Source organism: Vigna unguiculata, chromosome 5 (assembly GCF_037176805.1).
Source record: "Vigna unguiculata cultivar grain cowpea cultivar isolate G323 ecotype 2 chromosome 5, ASM3717680v1, whole genome shotgun sequence".
In the NCBI taxonomy this organism is placed as follows: Eukaryota; Viridiplantae; Streptophyta; class Magnoliopsida; order Fabales; family Fabaceae; genus Vigna; species Vigna unguiculata.
Window position 1 is genome coordinate 45,561,415 of NC_140796.1, and position 22,109 is coordinate 45,583,523.

The 22,109-nt window shown below is 30.4% G+C and overlaps 3 protein-coding genes across 3 annotated transcripts; 1 reads left to right on the top strand and 2 right to left on the bottom strand.

Annotated features, from left to right (window-relative positions):
- Positions 1-6,039: 6,039 nt before the first annotated feature.
- LOC114185493 (putative disease resistance protein At4g27220) lies at positions 6,040-10,606 on the top strand. The gene is made up of 2 exons (XM_028073241.2): positions 6,040-6,321; positions 6,905-10,606. The coding sequence occupies exon 2, from the start codon at positions 6,914-6,916 to the stop codon at positions 9,893-9,895; it is 2,982 nt and encodes a 993-aa protein (XP_027929042.1). The 5' UTR covers positions 6,040-6,321; positions 6,905-6,913; the 3' UTR covers positions 9,896-10,606.
- Positions 10,607-10,755: 149 nt separating this feature from the next.
- On the bottom strand, positions 10,756-11,407 carry LOC114185494 (uncharacterized). Its single transcript, XM_028073242.2, has one exon. The coding sequence runs from the start codon at positions 11,217-11,219 to the stop codon at positions 10,950-10,952; it is 270 nt and encodes an 89-aa protein (XP_027929043.1). The 5' UTR covers positions 11,220-11,407; the 3' UTR covers positions 10,756-10,949.
- Positions 11,408-15,127: 3,720 nt separating this feature from the next.
- Positions 15,128-15,721, bottom strand: LOC114185729 (uncharacterized). The gene has a single exon (XM_028073611.2). The coding sequence runs from the start codon at positions 15,638-15,640 to the stop codon at positions 15,368-15,370; it is 273 nt and encodes a 90-aa protein (XP_027929412.1). The 5' UTR covers positions 15,641-15,721; the 3' UTR covers positions 15,128-15,367.
- Positions 15,722-22,109: the final 6,388 nt, after the last annotated feature.

The window sequence follows — 22,109 nt, forward strand, 5'->3', positions numbered from 1 at the left end:
TTCCAACCCTCTTGTTCCTGCTCCTGAGCTATGTCGCCATCCCCGTGCTCAATAACATTCTCATCATGATGACCTGACGGTAGGTTTTGGCAAGGTAAAGCGGGTACAACATGCTAACCCCTTCTACAAGCTGAAGTTGTTGGTCTCTTCCTTGTAGAACTCTCGGGTACATCGTGTGCAGAAGAAGAATCACCACGTCTTGTCAAACCACTTCGTGTCCTAGGCATATCTATGAAATTAAAAATCAAATTTTATCTCATTTTATGTTTAATCCACTCAACTAAATAAAGTGTTACGAGCAAAACACTGTCTTAATTTGGACTTTTGCTTTCTCTTAATTGTAAACAATTTTAATTTGGACTCTTTCTTTAGCACAACACTGTCTTTATTTCTAAAAAAAGTTTTTTGTTTAAAAAAAAACTAATTATGGAAAGATTAACAATCCAAGAAAATAATTAATAGTTTCAATAAATAAATATTCAAAATTAAAGATAAATTCAATATATAATATATACCTAGACACAACCTTCATCTTACAAAAGCTAATTATATTTAGAAGGATCAAATAGGAAACAGAAGCTAAAAAGGAAGCATGTGATAAACAAAACATATGTTCCATGAATTGACTTGAAAAAGAAAATTAAGAGAATACGAAAACTTGATCTAACCATGTGCAAATATGTTGATTTAAGCCTCTAAATTAAAATGACCAAAAGAATTGTAGACCAACACATGTGAATCGGATGTCGACATCTGTAATTCAAATGTCTCAACCGAATATCGACATTCGCAATTCAAATGCCTTAACCGGATGTCGACATCTATAATAGTGTAGTTTAAAATTGACATTCGTAACAAGCATTAAAAAACGTGAACCGGATGTCAACATCAACAGTTCAAAAATGTTAACCAGATGTCGACATCAACAATTCAAAAACGTGAATCGGATGTCGACATCTATAATATTTCAATTCAACTGCAACATTTGTTACTATAATAAAAAAAGTGTGAACCGGATGTCGATATCCGCAATGTAAATGCCTCAACTGAATGTTGACATTTGTAATGGTCTTATACAGAGAAAAAAAATTTCTGTACAGAACTCCACTTCTGCGCAGATTCAAACAACACTCATTTACTAATTTAAACATGGATTCCATAGATAAAACATACAAATGATTAAATAGGTGAAGAATGACTTAATTGGAAAGGATGTGAAGCACTAAAAACAAAATGACAACACTGGACTCTGGATCTGGAGGTGGAGGTTGTGGCTGCTGCAATGCGAAGAGAAGAAACAAGATATGGCGGATGTGGAAGAAAAAGGGTTGCTGTAGCAAGGGCTAGGTCAAATTGAATATTGGGGTGCATGAGTGGACTGTTGTATTAAATAGAGGAGAAAGAAAATGTACTTTTACTTTTATTTTTATTGTGGAAGGCAAAGGCGGAATTAAAAAACTATTTGGAAGTAAGAAGAAACCATTGGAGATGCATATAGAAACCCTCCAAACACCAGGGTAAAAAATAGTGTTAGATAAAAGTCTTGTTTGGATAGGTAATGTGTGTTTAACTTCTCGTTCAATCATGCTTCAACCCACTTCTGCCTTGTTTTTAAGTTCCACATTCTTTAGATATAAAGAGCGATGGACTTATACATTTATAATATGCAGAGAAAGGTCAGAAAGAAAGTGAGGCATAAGACTTTTTTTGTGAATGATGAATTGGTATTCAACCACTGTATTCTTAAGCTTTCTAGAAGCATGACAATGCAGAAAGAAATTAGACATAAGTTGATAGACCAACCCTGATATGAATCTTGGAACATCCTATTTTATCAATACCTTAACATTCTATTTTAACTTTTTCGTGTTAGTCTTGAATATGAAAAGAGTGAAATGAGTCTCCACCACCTAATCTTGTCATTATTTTTTATTTAAAAACTTTATCAACAATTATAAATAATGAGTTACACATGGTAATTAATTATAACTCTCTTGCATAGCAACATCAATCAAATTTTAATTACAATTTTCTTTTTAATTTATGTCAACCTTCTATCATTCCCTATCAACTAGAAACTAAAATCTCTTTTTGATCATACATTAATTTTTTTTCGTTGCATTATAATGATCATTTAAGTATGACTAAAAAATTAATATTGTTTAATGACGTCATAGGATAGCAATAACATGTTCCATATCTTCAACGACCACTTTTTCTTGATTCTATCCAAAATTTCAACAAACCTATATGCATCTGTTGAATTTGTGTTTCCCTTAAACAACCACCGGACATATTATATCATCTACACACAAAAAAAAAAAAAAAATTGTATTTAAAATTACATAAAGATGCAACACACATTTTATACCCTATATAATATTAAAAAAACTATTTTATTTTACTTTATCAGTCATTATAACAAGGGTGGTTAGACCTCAATGAACACATATATCCTGAAAGAAGTCAACATCTAAACTCTTATATACAATGAAGTCAGTGACTATAATTGAAAGAGAAAGTGGGAGTTATTAGGTTATACTTACGTCAAATTCGAAAAAATACTTATTGCAAAAGTCCACGATTCTTTAAAATGCCATTTAATTTACAATATTTTTATGTTCTTTCTATTTTCATTTCTAAATATAAAAACATGGACAGAGAAAATACACAAACCAATATATAAAATTTATATTATAGACAATAAATTCCAAAAAAAATTATATATATAGAAGTAATTTTTGTCAAGAATTAGCTTTTACCCACCCAAAAAACAAGGAGAAAACAAAAATAGTTGGATTACAAAGGCACAAGCGTCAGAAATCTAAGAGTTGAACCCTGATTTTTTACAACAAAGATTCACTTTCTGAAATAAATTTGAGACAAAGTTGTTTAAAAAGGAATTATATATATATATATACTTATATTCTCGTATTGCATTGTTCTATGAAGATAGGTTATTGATTTCTTTGATAGAGAATTTAGGAAGCAATTTTGACATTAGAAATTTTCATTTGTTGTTAGAAAGAGGTAACGATGATGAAGGGTAACATGAGGATGTGCAAATCAGAGAGTGCATTGAGAACGTTATTGCCTGAAAAACCAGTTAAACGACAGAATTCAACGTTAATGTTGGAAGGTTTGGACACAGGGAAGAGTAATATTCCAACGGACTCTAACTATATTGATGGCAAGAAGACGGAGAAAGTAGAGAAAATCATGCACTTGATTTGTTGGGGACCCACCTTGTCTTAGATCTTAGTTTTTTTTTTTGTTCATTGATTTTGTTTTTAACTTTTTAATCATTCTTTTGTGATGGTTGGATTGTAATGCATGTTTGTGCATGCATGCATGCATTTGTGTTCTTCCCAATCCTTGAATCAATTGGGCTAGCAAAAATTTATGAACAATTTTGGATTATTTTTTGTATTTTGTTTTCGAATTTTGCTTCCTAAAACATATAATTTACTAAATGCACCCCAGACTATAGAATAGGCTTAAAAGAATGCATTGTACAAAAAAGCTTGCTTCGAGAAGTTCTTTCCATAATGCATTTTATGTATTCTGGAAAATTTGTTCAAAAAGTTCATTCTAAAAATTTTGTTTTAGAAGGTATTATATACATATCCATAAACTTCCTCCAAAATGCAATTTATACAGAAATCCCGTTCTAGAAATCTCATTCCAAAAATCTTATTTGAAAATTTTGTTACTGAAATCTAGTTTTGGAAATTATGTTCTTGAAATTCTAAAATAGTTTCAAATAGATAATCCAAAAGTCACTTTTAGTTATTTTCAAATTTTAGTGGTGCGTAAAAAAATATTGTGGGGTGCAGAAAAAACAAACCTTAACTTTGTAAGTTCATTGTTTTTTTGGCAATCGCTTCCTCACCCTAACAAAATTCTTCTTGCAATCTATCATTCACTATAAATATTTTCGGAAATTTTTTTTTTCAGAACTACCGAAAATATTTTCTGCAAAAAGTTTTGATGGGGTGGATGTATGTGGTGTAGGAAGCAACACCCTTGTTTTTTTAATGAAATATTGAAGAAAATAACGAAGCCCAAGTAAAGGATGGTTTGCATTTCTGAAATGAATTAGAATGGCTAAGACGATAATAGAGTAATTTTTAATTTAACTATAATCTACAAATAGTGTAAAATTCTATTTTTACAATGTTGCATGGTTATAATTATTTTCTTACTTTTAATAAAATATATTTTTGTATTGATATGCAGTAAGTTTGTTGACAATTTTAAAAATTATATTTAAAATATTTTTTCTATTAATAGTTAAATTAGTAATACTAATAATACATAGTAGTTAGACAGTAATATAAGTTGCTGTAAACTTGCATACGTGGGTAATATATTTTGTACTAGAATATTATAAAATATTATTTATTTCTAGTGGAATATCTGAGGGGAAATTTATTTAACAATATAAATACACTTTAAAGTTTGAACATCATTTTGTTGTCAAATGTTAATGCGTTGATTCTTAGCTTGACCTCTTTAATCCTATTAAATTTATTCTGTTGATCTATGAAAAGAAGATGCAGATGGAGGTGGAGGTGTGGAAAGTATGGAGATATGATGGGGGAAGAAGAAGATGAGGACAAATTTGTCTTTTACTTGCTTATGAGGTGTTGTAAGGAAACATGGATGTGCAGAAGAAATTCTCCATTATTTTATTTTATGAATTGTTGAAGAACAGAATTAAGCCCGGGCAAATGATGATTTGCATTTACCAGACGAAATAAAATCACTAATACGATGATAGAGCAATTTTTATTTCACTAGAATCTACCGATAGCGTAAAATTCTATTTTTTTACAGTGTTGCATGATTATACATACATAAATATATATACATATGTATATATATTCCTATTTTTAATTAAATTAATAGTAGTACTGATACATAGTAATTAGACAGTATTTATATATTGTTGTAAACTTGCATTTATGCGTAATATTATTATTTATTTTGTACTAGAATACCTGAGAGAAAATTTATTCAATAATATAAAATAACTCTAAAGTAGAAACTATATTAAATGTGTCTTCTATCAAATTTACCACTAATAATTAGTTTTGTTGTAATGTTGAATGACTGGTTTTGTGCAGAAAATCTGACTAAAAATTGCTATTACGAACTGGAACCTGCGGATTCTTTTTTTTTTTTTTTCTTTGAATGTTTATGAATTACATTTAATACTGTGCGTAACTTTTAAAATTTTTATTTTATGAGTATTCTTTAAATTCTTTAAGAAAACTTCTATATAAAGTTATTATCTCACCAAATTTCGGTCGTGTTCAAATTTACCTTGTAAAAAATATAACTAAACTTAACTTAATCAAATTTAGGTAAAAAATGGTTTTACTTTTCTGCTAACTTACATAATTCTACCCTTTCATGACATCTTCTCGGGAGAATATTTAATTAATTTTTTTTATTTAAATTACTTTTTCTTTTAAAACTTAACTCTTAATTTAATAAATTAAAAAAATTGAAATATATGAATATTTAATATAAAATACATCACGAACTCTTTTATATAACATGTTTTTTATATTTTTTAAAATTCAAAATCCCAACATCTATTGCAAATTTAAATTTTGTGACTAGAACATGTGAAATTCATCTCTAAGCTAATGTAGTCAATAGTCTAATTTTATATAAGATACTTTGACACAGTTATCCATTATTAGTAGTTTGATGAGTTCAGAACTGGTTTAGAATATAAGCTAAGAATGCAAACAGTTGTAGGTAAAGACTGGTAGAACTCTCCCATGTCAGACAAAAATGATATAATAAACAAGCCTAGAAGAAAATTCATACATTTGACTCACTTCAGAAAGAACAAAACAAGAATACACTCAAACAATATACTGAGAATAAACAACATCTTGGTCTAGTCAATGGTGACTAGAGTGTTTGCGCGTAATTTTGATCCAGTTATATCAGTGAAAATAAAAATGAAAAAGTTGAATTTTGTTAACCAGCACTTGTTTTTTCTACATGCTGACTTTTCAAAGACAATAATACCATGCAGTCACGGCAAAGAGATTGGAACACCAGTGGCGTGCATAATTTTTTTCTTCCTTTTTGGGCAAAAATTGAATTCTACCATTCTTGCATGCTCATATTTTTTTCCATGATTCTTATGCCATGTTTGGTTGGTCGTGTTGGTTCACATGCACATATATCATCCTGTTATCATTTGTACGCAGAATAACGATCCCTGGATCAGAAAGCTCCTTGTGTGTTACCTGAACTATGTATTCTTTCTAAGAATTCAAATCTTGCTGTATTCAGGTAAAAATCAGCTTGTTAGTTCCACTGTTTAACACTTTTTGGTTTAATTATTTTAATTCCTGGCCCTTAATTGAGTAAATTCAATTTCCTTTTTCTTGCTGGATGGACACCAGTAAAAGTTGCTTGTTTTCTTTTGCAACTGTATTCTGTTGGCATCATTTTTATTCGAATGTTTTGCCTGCAAATATGATAATAACATGCTTGTCTGGTTCTCCATAATTCAGTTTTTTCAAAAGATCATACGCTTATATGATGTTACATAAATAATCTTAAACCAGAAACAGTTCCTTTGAAGAGAAATTAGCAGAAGCCAGGAACACGAACATGTTAATTAAGAAATTCAACGAGTTTCCTTAAATCTGGGAGATAAATGGTATTCTGCAAGCGCACTCCGCAGACTGCATTATTGAACCATTACAATTTACAAACGTTATTTTTGCATAGCAGTAGTTGGTTTCTAGAATGAATAGCCTTCGAATTAGAACACTTTTTTTTATCTTTTTCTTATTTCCCTTTTACAACTTTCTATGGCAACCAACTGCTTGATTTTTTTCCCTTCCTTTTCTGTTTCTGTTTGCTGCAGGAGCAAGTTATGGCCACTAGAATCATAGAAGGCTTGGTGAAAACCAGTGAAATATATTCTCTAATCTTGGATATGCTCAGCGGATTCAACGGTTTCAATGACAATGTACAAATGCTCGAGATGAAACTAGAAGAGCTATGCAGCCTGGAACATGACATAAACAAAGAGCTAGAAATCGAAGAGCTAGAGCGTGGAAAGAAAAGGAAGCGAGAAGTCGAAAATTGGTTGCGAAATGTTCAAAGAAAGAAAACTGAAGTGCATGGCATGGTTCAGGAATTGAGAGATTGCGGAATGTTTAGGCATCTAAAGCTAATTGTACAAGTAAGGAAACTAACAGGACAAGTTACAGATCTTGTGGCGCGTGGTAGGTTCCCTGAAGGAATTGTGGGCAGTGCACAGGAATCAAGAGGATATGCATTGTTGACAACAGAATTAGCAGGTGCAATGTTTCAGAAGAATGTTGGTAAGATATGGGACTGGTTGATGAACGATGGTGTGTTGATGATTGGTGTGTATGGCATGGGAGGAGTGGGAAAAACAAGTGTGCTAATGCATATACATAATATGCTTTTAACAGCAGTCACCAACTTTGAAAGTGTGTTTTGGGTGACTATCTCACAGTCATTTAGCATTCACAAATTGCAGCGTGATGTGGCAAAAATAGTCGGGATAGATATTTCAAAAGAAAGTGATGAAAGGAAGAGAGCAGCAAGATTATCATGGGCCTTGATGAGAAGGAAAAGATGTGTTCTTTTTCTAGATGATGTGTGGAATCATTTTCCTCTAGAGAGGGTGGGAATTCCTGTGAGAGCAGATGGGCTAAAACTGGTTTTGACAAGTCGTTCCTTAGATGTGTGTCGAAGGATGAATTGTCAAAACAGTGTCAAAGTGGAGCCTCTTTCTATGGAAGAAGCATGGACCTTATTTGTAGACAACCTTGGACAACAGACAACTCTTTCCCCAGAAGAAAAACAGGTTGCAAGATCTGTTGCAAAGCAATGTGCTGGTTTACCCCTTGCAATTATTACAATGGCAAGGAGCATGAGGGGAGTGGAAGAGATTTCTGAGTGGCGGCACACACTGGAAGAACTAAGAAACACAGAAGCAAAGCAGGAGGAAATGGAAATGGAAGTGCTCCGGGTGTTGAGATTTAGCTATGATCACTTGAATGATAAAATGGTACAACAGTGCTTCTTATGCTGTGCATTGTATCCTGAAGATTTTGAAATAGACAGGGATGTTTTGATAGAGAGTTTTGTTGATGAAGGACTGGTGAATGGAATGACAAGTTTGGAGGCCATGTTTGATGAAGGACACAGCATAGTGAATAAGCTTGAGAACATTTGTCTTCTGGGGAAAGTGGAAAATTATGTAGGTGGAAAGAAATGCATGGGGCTACAAGATGCTAGCAGTCATATAGCTATTAGCATGATGAAAAGGGGATGCCAACATGTGGAACCAATGAATAATGTGGAAGGGTATTATGTGGGAAGTCAATTGGTGAAAATGCATGATTTGGTGAGGGCAATGGCTATTAATGTTATGAAGGTGAACAACAATTTCCTGGTGAAGGCTGGATTGCAATTGACTAAGATTCCTGACGAAGTAGAATGGAGTGAGGACCTAGAGAAGGTTTCCTTGATGTGTAATTGGATACATGAAATTCCAACAGAGATATCACCTAGGTGTCCTAAACTTAGAACCTTGATTTTGAAGCACAATGAATCCTTGACAAGGATCTCTGATTCGTTTTTTGTTCACATGTCTGCTCTTGAAGTTCTTGATTTGTCTTTCACAGATATTGAGGTTTTGCCAAAATCTGTGTCTGACTTGAGTACCCTCACTGCTTTGTTGCTAACATCTTGTAAGCGATTGAAGCACATGCCTTCACTGGCAAAGCTTCAGGCCTTGCTAAGGTTGGACCTATCTTTTACTGCAATCACAGAAATGCCTCAAGGTTTGGAAATGTTAGTAAACCTTAAATGGCTTAATCTCTATGCAAAAGATTTAGTTTCGTCAGGAAAAGAAGTAGCAAAACTGACTAGTCTCCAATTTCTTATTCTCCACTGGTGGTCAAGAAAGATAAAAGTGAAAGTAGAGCATACATCATGCCTCAGAAAGTTGGAAACTTTTGCAGCTAACTTGTACAACATGCACCATTTCAATGCCTATGTGAAAACAATGCACATATATGGACCTAGAAGTTACCTTCTTCAGTTAGACACTGAAGAGTCCCATGGTAACTCTCCGTGGTGTTGTTTTGCTGAGGTTTGCTTTAGGAAGGATGTGATAATTTCAAATTGCAAAATCAGAACAGGAGAAACATCCCTTATGCTCCCTTTAGACATTCAACGCTTGAAGGTTGAAAGATGTCATGAGATTCGGAGCTTATGTGATGTTATGTCATTAAAAAATGCCACCTCTTTAAAGCGCAGTGAGATTGCAGACTGTGATGGACCAGAGTACATGTTTTCTTTATCTTGCTCTTCCTCATGTTGCACCTCTCTTCACAGTTTAGAATCATTGGAACTCTATAGCCTAAAAAATTTGCATGGTCTATGTAAGGAAGGTGAAGTTGCAGCTCAAACCTTTCCACCAGGAAGAGCTTTTACTTGTCTGAAGTACTTTTTCATCTACCATTGTCCACTTATCAAGAAGCTTCTCACACCTAGATTGCTAGCTTATCTACCGAACTTGGAAGAGATAACTGTTCATAACTGCAAGTCAATGGAAGAAATAATCTCAGTTGATGGAATAGATTATGAAAGCTTTGGAGGTAAAAAATCTTTTGTGACTAACAGAGATACTATTATAGTCAGACATTCAAAGTTAGTGTCATTATCATTGAAGCACCTACCAGAACTCAAGAGCATAAGTAGTGGACAAATGGTGTGCGAGTCTCTCCAAAACTTCAGGATCTTTAAATGTCCAAAACTTGCGAGGTTCCCAGAAACTGCTACCCCAGTTCAGATTTTGTATGATTCTTTCTAACTCTGGCCTTACTCTATATTGATATGTATATATTGGAAGTATGATGACTGGGTTGGGTGGGTAACTGAAATGAAATCTAATTGAAAAATTGAAATGTAAATATTGGGAATACGACGAATTGATTGCACTAGCTAATTTCTCAAATCCTTAGAGAAGACTCTTAAGACAACTGTAGAGTCAAGTGATTATACAGAATCATGCCCAATGTTAATGTAAAAGTTTACCATCTTATATTGAGTTTCATGTTATTATGACATTGCATAATTTGGCATCATAGCCATATCTCTGTAAATAAAGTGAAAGTAAATTGTTTTTCTTTCATTGATAAGTCTTTAGCTTAGGGAATAACAGACTTTTCTAAATTTTGCTCAGTCCATCCAAAACATCCTCCTTTGAATTAAAGACAGCAAACAAGGTGAATTAGATTGACTGATCTGATTAGATTTGACCAAAATCGCATGAAAATAACATGAAAACATTATTGGGTTATGTGGATCCTTTACTTGTTTATTTCTTGGTAAAAAGGATCCTTTCTAGTGAGAATGTAAATCCAGATCCTGCAAATAATGACTTATTTGCATTATGCAGATAATATTTCTAGGTCAAGCCACAACAGACATTGCAAACCTAAACCTGAAACCCCTACATGTCTCACCATTTTATAATTCGTTTAAGGTTTTATAATCGGCCTATGACAGTAATTTTGGTCACTTGGTCACAAGCGCGAATCAGAACACAGATCAGGTCGATTCCTCTCTTTAACTTTCCACGATTAGGACATTGATGCCCTATGATTTGCCCTCTATAAAAAATTCACAGATCCATATACCCACATAATAAAAAATGGAAACAAAAGCACATAGAAGCTGAAAATCAGACCTTAATTTTCATTTCATAGGATATCATATATGTACCATTTCATGGACAAAATTTTGTGTGAATCAAAGATAGCATATAACAGGATGACATCAGAAAGGCTACAATGCAGCATAAAATCAAACTTGTAGCACAATGATGAATGGGATCCCAGAGGGTGTGGCATTCACTTTCCACTCTAGAACCTTATAGTATTGGGACCCCAACAACCCAAGTCCAGGACTTTCCTCATGGAGTCCTCCTTGGTCCTATTGACCTTGTTGGCAACAGCAGCAGAAGTTGCAGAGGACAAGCTCTTGGTCTGAGTGAATGATCCGATGTTGCTCTTGGCATGCTGCTGGAGTGATCTCAAGGCATAGTTCCACCTGCACACCCCCAGTTGATCCTTCAAGGCCTCCACTGCCCCAATGCTGGATGCAACAATCCAAGCTCTAGTTGCTGCACTCATGTTAAATGCTATGGCTTTTTGACGAACAATTGGTGTGTGTTTTTTTTATGTGTGGATTGAGTGGTTTGTTTGTTTCTATATATATGTGGGTGATTGAGTGATTTTCAGGAAGGTGGTTAATGCCAAACCACAGGCTTAATTAGGGTGGAAGGAATTGAAGAAAAGTAAACCCAGGGGCTTTGTGCCCACTGCTTTCAGCAGAATCACTTAAAAAAAAATAAAAATCCACACGTTGTCTTGTCTCCTAAAAGATTCATGGTAGGCGCTGCTTGTCTTAAATAACAATAAAAATATGAAACACGTATTTATAAGTTACTTTACACAACTACGGAAAAGAATGCGTGGTTCTACCTTTTCTTCTGTTGTTTCGAAGAAAGTAGACGACATAACGTCAAAAAAAAAAAAAAAATATATATATATATATATAAATAAATAAATAATTTTTTGACAAATATTTTGTTAATAAAATCGACAAAATTATTAAATAAAATAATATTTTTTATTTTTTTATGAAAATTATAAAAATAAAGTAATAAAATTTTAAAATTTATTTACTAGAAATAATTGTTTGTCATTGTTAAACAAAATTTTTTAAAACTATCATTTTCCATATATATGTCAATCAATATACTTTTAAGTTATTTAGAATGTTTTAAATAATATTTTACATTTTTAAAGTTTTTAATTGAGTTTCTCACATTTATGAATTATTTTCATTTGGAACTTTCCAGCACTTTCATTAAAAGTCTGTAATAATTTAGTATTGATAATCTTGGATCTTACGCCATAATTCTTTTACAGCTATTTCTTCGTTAACTGTAAAATAAAATATGTTGATGATGTAAGTTTTTTATTTTTGTTATAAAAAATATTTATAATTTACTTGTGTGTTAATCTCTGTATTTTAAGTTAAAAGATATTAAACTATTTTTTTAAGAATTGATATCATTATATATTTGTATATTTTGAAATGAAAATAGCAATTTACTCAACATTTCACTTAACAATCTACGGGAATAATATGTCATAAATAAAATAATCGTTGAAATAACCTTTTAGTTTTTATAATATAGAACTGTTTACATTTTCTTTTTCTTTTTCAAAAGTTATATTCTACAGAAAAAATAGTTTTCTTAATACAGAATTGTTTTCATCATTTTTTATTAAAACAATTATTTTATAATTTTCATGTAAATGTCTAAAAATATCATTTCATTATCCGTAAAACCCTTTAAAATGTGAATTTATCTTTATTTTAAAAGAAATAAAACAATCCTTTTGTTTAAAAAAACACAGAAACTCTTTTTCTGAAAACGGATTCTCCGATTCATCTCCAACTCCATTTTCTGTCTTTTGTTGCTCATTTTTCTTTAACTTTTTTAAAATTCGAGACCTTCATATCGTTCCTTTGCAATGAATTCGTCAAATCAATCAATCAGTTTTTCGCGAGTTTGAAGATAGTTTGGGGACTTTTTAAATTATTGGATTGTTTTTTAAGGTGAAAGAAGCTAAATTGTTGTCTTTTGAATTAGTATGTGATCGTTGATTGTGACGATAAAAATTGTGACCGAATGAACAAATTGGTGGATTTAATTGTCTAGAACCGAAATTGGTTGCAATTATGTTTCATTGTGCCTAAGTTGATATTATAAGTGGTATTAGAATTTAATTTGGTGATTGTTAGGTCAATCGAGAGGGGTTCAATGAAGAGATACAACCACTCATGAGATCTAAGTTCAACCACATAATAAATTGACACTGATCTCAACCAAAAGCTTTAAGGTAATGAGTTTATGAGTCTTCATCCTTATATGATACTCTACTTCCTCATTTCTATCTAATGTGAGACTTAGACTTATACTTGAATTTTCAACAATCTCTCCCTCACGGGTTAATCTCTTCCACATTGGTACACTCCTCCTCCAACGGAAGCATCCCCAACTACGAGTATCACTTCTCGTACCGTTGTTCTTCTTAACAGAATACACTTATCTAGAATTCTTACCACGAAGACTTTCGATACAAGGACCATACTGCATTCGTTTGAGTTAATCACCAAAACTAACATTCGACTTTGATACCACTGTGTTAGGTCTATCAAGAGGGGGGGGGGTTCATCTGATACCGCCAGAGTCCAACTATATAAGGGATTGACACCACTCTCAATCTAAAACCTTAAGGTAATAGGTTTATGGGTCTTTATCTTTATACAATGCTTTACTTTCTCATTTCTATCTAATGTAGGACTTAGATTTACACTTGGATTCCCAATAATGATTTGGATTATGGGCTGGGGTAAATAGTTAATCATGTTTTGGTACAAGTTTTATTTGTGAAAAACTTAAAATTGATTGATGAGTTGTTGAGAATGCCTATGTGAGATTTGAATTGGGTAATATGGCACTGTTTGAGCTAATCAATATGAAACTTATGATCATTGAAATGTTTAAACACTGAGAATTGACTCAAAGAGTGTCAAATTACATAAATCAAACTCAAAATGCGAAGTCTGAGTTTTCTAATATCGTTGGGCACCGTTGCAATGCTGCTAGGTGCCACTTAGGTAGTGGCAACTAACTTTGGGGTGTTGGGCACCACTTTTGGACCATCGGGCGCGCTCAAATCGGTGAGTTCTAGGGGTTCACCCTATTTTTTGTTCTGCGTCATCTTGAGAAAAAAAGAATTCCTGCTTCGTTAACCATTAGATTGAGCTTGAATTTTGACAGTTGATCTTGGACACCTTAATTTTCATTGATGAGATCCTTGATTAGAGGTTTGTAGTTGGTATAATTCTTTTTGCCTTTTTATGTACATAATGAAAATATTGTAATTGAATATGATGAATTAAGCTTATATGAGAATAGATAGATGAGCTATGTACGATTGATGTTGGTATACTAAGATTTGATTTGATATGTTTTGTATAATATGCGATTTTTTCTAAGATAACATATAGAAGATAAGAGAATTTTATAAAAGAATTCCTTTATCTATAATATTATATATATATATATATATATATATATTGATTTATGGATTCAAGTAAAGTTACGTCACACTCTAATAAAATATTTTATTTTAATAGTATTATAGTATTAAAATGTGATGTTAAATTTTCTATAAAATTATAAAATTTTAAGAATTCGTTATAATCGATCTTTACTAATGTAATCGTGATATATATAACTTAAACACGTATCTCTAAATGAAATATAATTGTATTCTATTTTAATTCATGCAATATTGTATTCATTTTGAATCACTCTCGATAAAAGACATTTGACGACGACTAATAATTAAATTAAAAAAATCACAAAAATTAGGATTAAATTGAACAAAACTAATGAAAATTAAGACTAAATTAAATATAAGTAACGAGACACTGACACATGTCAATGATACTAACTTGACACGTGATAGTGATACTAGTTTGATAGGTGGCACTCATATTGTCCTGTGTCACAATTATGGCTCGTCATATGGACAACATTTTTTAAAATTCAAAAAACAATTATGAAGTGACATGTAACAGTTATTGTTCAATCTCCGTTAATAATTTAAACGACATCTATAAAAATGACCAAATTGACCACAATTTACAAAAATTAGTACAATTTTGAACATTTCAAGAAAAATGATAACCAAAGTGAAGAAAGTTTATGGAAATTGAAACCAATGAAGTATTTAAGCCAATAAAATAATAAGGACAAATTTTACAAAAATCACAAGAAAAATAAAGTTAAGAAAATTTCAAAATTAAATTAAATTTTGAATTTTAAAATACCTTTTTTAGTTTATTTTTATTCTATGAATATGAAATTGTCTCTTGAGTTCACTATAATGCACATATTAATAATATATGTTCTGTAATAGGAGAAGATGCCTTTATGAGATTGCAAGAAGGTAGATGATGATGTGAATGACAGATTAGTGTAGTGTCTATTGGGAAATATTTCTGGGTAAACTACAAAAAAAGTTACACACTTGAACACAAATCCAGAATCCTCTAGCCATAGGGTAGTGGAAAATACAGCTAATTTTTTCTTGGTATCCATTTTAGTAGCTACGATTGGATGAATTAGGTAAGTAGTTTTTGCAGGGGAAGAAGATTGAAAGTAGATACAGAATGAGGATTGAATCATGCAGATCTAGAATCTGGTGGTAGAGGGACCCCAGCAATTGAATTCCATGACTTTGTTCATGGACTCTTCTTTGCTTCTCTTCATCTTATTGGGAACAGAAGCAGAAGATGCAGCAGAGGACACTTTCGTGGCTTTACCATAGGATCTGATGTTGTTCTTCGCATGTTGCTGCAGTGACCTCAGAGCAAAGTTCCATCTGCAAACACCTAGTTGATCTTTCAAGGCTTCCACTGCTCCAATGCTTGAAGCCACCACCCATGCTTTTGTTGATGCACTCATGCTGATTCTTAATTGGAATCAGACACAACCTCAAAAATTGTTTTGCTTTGCTTTTGTTTCGTTGAACCTCGTATGAGAAGAGAAGGATCCTTAAATATGTCTGTGAAACCACTGGTGAAACCCAAAACAAGGTGCGCTCCAAGTGTTTCGCACCAAGTCTTGGAAACTTGGTAAGTGTGAATTTTGGGATACTAAATTTTGTACTGTAGTGAATTCACCCTAGGATTCTTCATACCAACCATTGCTTTTTTTTTTTTCTATTATTTACTACTGACTTTCTTATGTTATTTTTTTACGGTTAATAATAGTTTCGACATTTGGTATTTACTTTATTTCCATGTGAAAAATTATGTAATAATTTCATTCCATTTTTATGTGAGAAATAATGAGTTTAGATTGAATTTGGATTTTTTACTGATTTATTGTGTGTTGTTTTTCTATTATGTTTTTATAATGTATTGATTAATACTAATTTTAATATTTTAAAATATATTTGGATAGAGAAAGTTTTCTGTTTGTTTGTATAGAGAAAGTTTTACCGAGAAGGTAAAGTTCACTTTTGCAATTTATGCAAATTGGAAACTAGATTCAATTATAGATTTATTTATTATATAGTTCCAGTTCATATTTAAAATAATCCAATTTTAGTCCAACACTCTATTTTTTATTTTTATATTTTAGTTAGTTAACTTGGTTTTTAATATTTAGTATTTAAATGAACATGTTAAAAACTTCCATTGAAACAAAATAAAAGGAATAAAACGTAGTAGAAAAACAAAAATAAAAGAATATTACAATTTAGTTGGAAAATAATATTGCTTTCTAAATAAGAGGAAGAATATACTATAATTATTCTTTCTGGTTTTTTGAGTGCAGCCAAGCCTTAAGCTCAAAATCCGGATGTTACCGTTTCGCTTGTATTTGAGCTGAAAACCTTTGGCAGAGTCAAAAATGGAGGAAATCAGAAAACAAGAAAACAGGGAAAATGAAAAAAACAAAGGACCAATTAAAAAACTCAAATTTCTGAGTTTTTCTTACCAATTAATCATTTAACGTATAAGAACTTAAATAAAATTTTCAAAAAATAACAATGTAATATTTGGATCTTCAAATTTAGGAACAAAACTTATCTTTTAATACCGCAAGTATATCAACTTCTGTTAATTTAACTGGTAAATAGACCTTTTTAAATAGGAATTAAGTTTAAGTCTTGTAGATAAAAAATAAATAGTGATAAATTTTTATTCTTTTAAAAATTTTCACAAACTCACCCAATGATTATTAATTGTGATTTCTAATTACATATCTCTTTTAAAATAATAAAATTGACCCATATTTGGAAAAGTTAATCAAGGTCAAAACAAAATACCCACTTGACCTCTTAGTGACGGATCTAGAAAATTTGGTATAGGGTCAATTTATATATATATATATATATATATATATATATATATATATATATATATATATATATATATATATATATATATATATATATATGAGTTGAGCTTTAAAAATTTCAGGTGGCTTGCTTCATCCCACGGATTTGGATCATAAGTGCCGACAGAACAAAAACAACAAAACAAAACTAATTGTTTTCCAAAACAGCCTTTGCAAAGTGCCCTTATTCTCCACTTTTTCAAAAAAAAAAAAAAACGTAATATTTTTAACTAGCATAAATAAGTATGCGGCGCCGTCTGTATATTATCATAACTTTAGAAAATATATAATTTTTAAAAAAATAATTTCAAAACTAAAAAATATATGTTTACTTTATTTTAAGTGAAGAAGTTAAATAGTTATCATATTTGATAAACGGTTTACACAGCTATATTTAGAAATCATATATAAGAAACAAAAAGGATATACTTTGAAGGATAAAATTGTCAAATAAAAGAAAACAGTGAAGGTGATAAAAACATATGTAGTTACTTAACTTTCTAAATAGAGTAGGTTTTATAAAAAATTAATTTTTTTTTTCATAAAATAAAAAAATTAACTTTATTTTTGTTTTAAAAAAATGTCATAAAGCATGAATTTGGGACACTGAAATTAAGCACTAAATTTGAAATTAATTTTTGGTATAAGAAGAAAAGAAATACAAGTTTTTTTTTGGGAGAATTGGATTCAAAGGCTAGTTCAATTGATCTCTAATCTTTACTAAATTATGCCACTTCATATATTATAGTATTATATTAAAGAAGTTAAAAGAATAATAATAATTATGTTATTGAAACTACTTTAATTTTGTCTAAATTTTTTAATCTTAAAGTCATGTATTCACCAGTCTGATTTTAAAATCTCGAGAAAATAGCATATTTAAGAAGATGTCTTCAACTAATTTTGTGTGTCGAAAAAATGGTTTTTGAATTTCAATAGAAAATTATTCATACATAATTTAACTTTCCTATTTTAAAATATTTTTTTATTTTCAAAATAATTAAATAATATAATTTTTAATATATATGAGAAAAAATTATTAAATTCTATAATAATTAGAATAATTTTAATTTAATATGTTTTATAACCATTATAAGTAAAATCAATAATTCATTAAAATTAAACATCGTATTTATTAAATATCATGTGTACTCAAAACATTGGTGATAAAAGTTAATAGAACAATAACAGTAGATTTATTTTATAATTACATCAATTTTTTTATTTTTAAAATGTGTTTTCATAAAATATTATATGTTATTTAATTTGGTTCACGATGCACTTACATAAATATTCTTTTGTATTTTTATATGGAACCGAATTGTTTCAAGAGTCTTTTATTTTTTCTCTATGTTCCTTGAGATTCACCCTTGAGTTATTTTTGGGAAGTCTCCTGGAGTGGGGTACTTACAGACACTCTAATCTGAAGTCAGTGACATTTTGATATGGTGCGTATATTAAAGTTGAGTTAAGATTAGTCTGTCTTACCTTTGGATCCTGAATACTTATTTTATATTACCTAGCCTTGATCCTAGCTTCATTACCTTCAGAGTCGTTTTCATTCTTTCATAAATACTAATAAACCTCATGAATACTCTCATGTGATTGTCCAAGATCTAAATACACCCTTATATGTGCATATCTCACCTGATATTCAACGTTCCTACCTACATATCCCAACACAGGATTAAGGTGCGCCTGCCCATTACTAGGTCGAGATGTACTTGGTCTTTGTGATCTGAGATGTACTTAGCCTCCTTGGGCTGAGATGTTCCCGATCCCTCACTACACCAACCACTTTTGTCATCGTCAACTTAGTGTTGTATTTTATATAATTTTATTATATAAAATTATTATTCTTTATTATTATTATTATTATTATTATTATTATTGTGGATTAAGATTAATTAATAAATTATATTATTTGTAAATATCAATTATATTGTACAATTGTTATTAATTTATGGATAATATATATTGGGTTTCTGATGAACGATCAATGATGGGTTGGATTGTTCAATGAACAGTCTGTGATGAACTTAAGTATTCAGGAACTTGTTGAGAGGTCCTTAGTCTCTGCTGGTAAGGATATAAAATTAGTCTATTAATCAATTTTTATGAGACGACGTAACAACACATTTGTAAGATACCTTATAGGATAACCTTCTACCAAAAAGAGAACAATATTGTCTCACACATAAACAATTTGAATCTTTCATAGTATCTAGCTTATTTGGATTATCAGATGTCACTTTTCATCTATATTGTTCTTAATTACTGATCATCAGGTACGCTTCCGCATATTATTAGGAACTGCTCTTAATATTTAAAAGAATTTATTATATTGATAATTTGATGCTTCTTATGATCTTTGGATTCATAATCTAACACTTAGGTCCTCTATATGCCAAAATGGACCAATTGTGCCCTGAACCGATTATGTCTAGGACTACCTGTATTTAGGATCGTCTGTACTCCGTTTTTTCCTACACTAACAACATCGTTTCCTTAAGTGTCCCCTGGGTTGGCTCGGTTTTTTTTTTTATTTCTTTATATTGGTGTATGTCCTTATATCCAAAGTTCACAATCTTTTTCAATAATTATGTCATTTCTCTAATTTTAACTGTAGTTCCAATTTTAACTGTAGTTCCAAAATTATATATATATATATATATATATATATATATATATATATATATATATATATATATATATATATATATATATATATATATATATTTGTATATATAAAGTCTGAAAGAATTTTGTAAGAGTATTTAAAGTGTTTTTTAACACGTTTCTGTGAGTTGTTAAAAATGCATTTGAAAAAATTTAAACAGATGCATAAGAATATCTTTAAAACGTCATTTACGAAAAAAAAAAAGAAAAGAAAAGTAGTGCCTGTGCAACTTGTGAAAAACGATAAATAGGCTCAGAATTCGATAAAGCCGAACCCTTTGGTCCATTTATTAGAGCCCAAAAGTTGCTGGACCTGGATCGACTAGAATTACTTGATGGTACTACCTAAATTGATCTAAACCCAATCAAGATATATATATATATATATATATATATATATATATATATATATATATATATATATATATATTAATCATATTTCGTACATCCTCATTGTTATAAATTTTGAAATTTTAAATAGAACTAATAAATTTTACAAATGTTATTAATGTAAATGGATATTATTAAATGAAGACAATAAATTTTTTATCATATAAAAAATTTTATTTAATTATTTACAAAATATTATAGTAATTTTAAACAGAATTACGACGTATAAAAATATACTTAATAAAACAGACATTGAAATTGTCAATGATATTGCGGGTATTTAATAAAATCATTTGAATCTCATGAAATCTAGTGGCAGGTGTAATAGTAAGAAATTTATCATTTAGATGATGTGAGGATAAAATTTAATGATGATGATTCATATACCGTAATAATTCATGGGAAGACGACCCATGTACCTAAAAATGTGTTCTTGTCTTTTGCAATGTGTAAAAATTACTTGAACCAGAAATACATCAAATAGAATATGAGAAGAAGACAGTTAGATTTCCCGAGACTCCATGTAAACAATTAGTATGAGTAGGTAAATTGATCGAAGATTTTCAATTATTTTCTAAAATAAAAAATCACTTAAAAGCATGATGTTTTAAAAAAATGGTAGGGGTCGCAGGAGTCAAGAATCAAACATCCATTAATGCAAAATATTGCATTTAATAGCAGAATATGCTGTGATTATTGAAACCACTATTTTTTTAATATCTTAATCTTTTTGCTGAATAAAATGATAAAAATGTTTGCTCTACTAAATAATAATTTCCTTAATTGGAAAAAGTGGGGTTAAGACAAAGTAAGGTGTGTATATTTGGGGAAAGAAAGACCACATTAGCTTGTGATACACGAGATGGAGACACGAAATTTTGCTGTCTTTTTTCTTTAATTGATTAAAATAAAGTATTGGTAGGTGACAACTGAGATACCATACGGCATTGAATTTGACTCCAATTTAATTAAAAATGAAAGCATGTTTGGTATCCAGAAAAGTATGCTTATTTAATGACACCCCAAAAATTGCTGATTTATGATTAGTTAATCAACTCGATCTAGATCCCAAAAGAATTATCAGAAGTACATATAAAAAATGCAGAAAGTCATGGTGCATATTTTATCATTATTTTTAAATATTTATTTTTAAAAAACATATTGTTTAAATTTTAAATTTTTAAATTTTTATAGAATATCAATATTTTTATTGTTTATAATTTATTTTAAAATTATTAATGATCTGATATCAAGTTTAATGATAGAATTATTATCGATCACCATATATTTAAGATATGTCTACCATCACGATTTTATCTTTAAAAATATTTAAAAAAAAAAATTTAAATTATCTTATATTTTAACTAATAATTAATGTAAGACTACGAGTAAGAAGAATTATGTTGTGTGTATGCGTGGAGGAGACTCTGTCTCACCTAAAGAGAGTGTGAGTCAGCAACACCTTCATACGTGTTAATTTTGTGATTAACAAATTGTTTGTAGTAGCTTGAAAACTGGGTTGATGGCTTCATCATGCTTCCACGCTTCTTCTGCATGTTCAAGCTTTCAACTTAATATTGTTCCAAATTCTGATATATAGTTTAAAGCAGAAGGCACAAGAAATTTCTGGAGTTCATGTACCAACTGTTACTTCCAATGATTCATTGAAAGATTCAGTGATGTAATGCAGTTTCATGGATATGTTAATTAATTCTTCAAACAATGTGGTGCAAAGGAGCTAGACACACACATTAGAGTAATCTTATCAATTATACGCATTACGTAGCTAACACCTCCTATATTATATAGTTGTTGTGTGTGTGATTTACAAACACTTTTATATAGTTATGGACCAAAATCTCAATCAATAATTGGAAAATCTTCATGAAAAAAATCCGTAAAAAATACTTACTGTAAGGGTTCAAGCAAATTTAGTGAAGTCACGTAACACTAATTACAT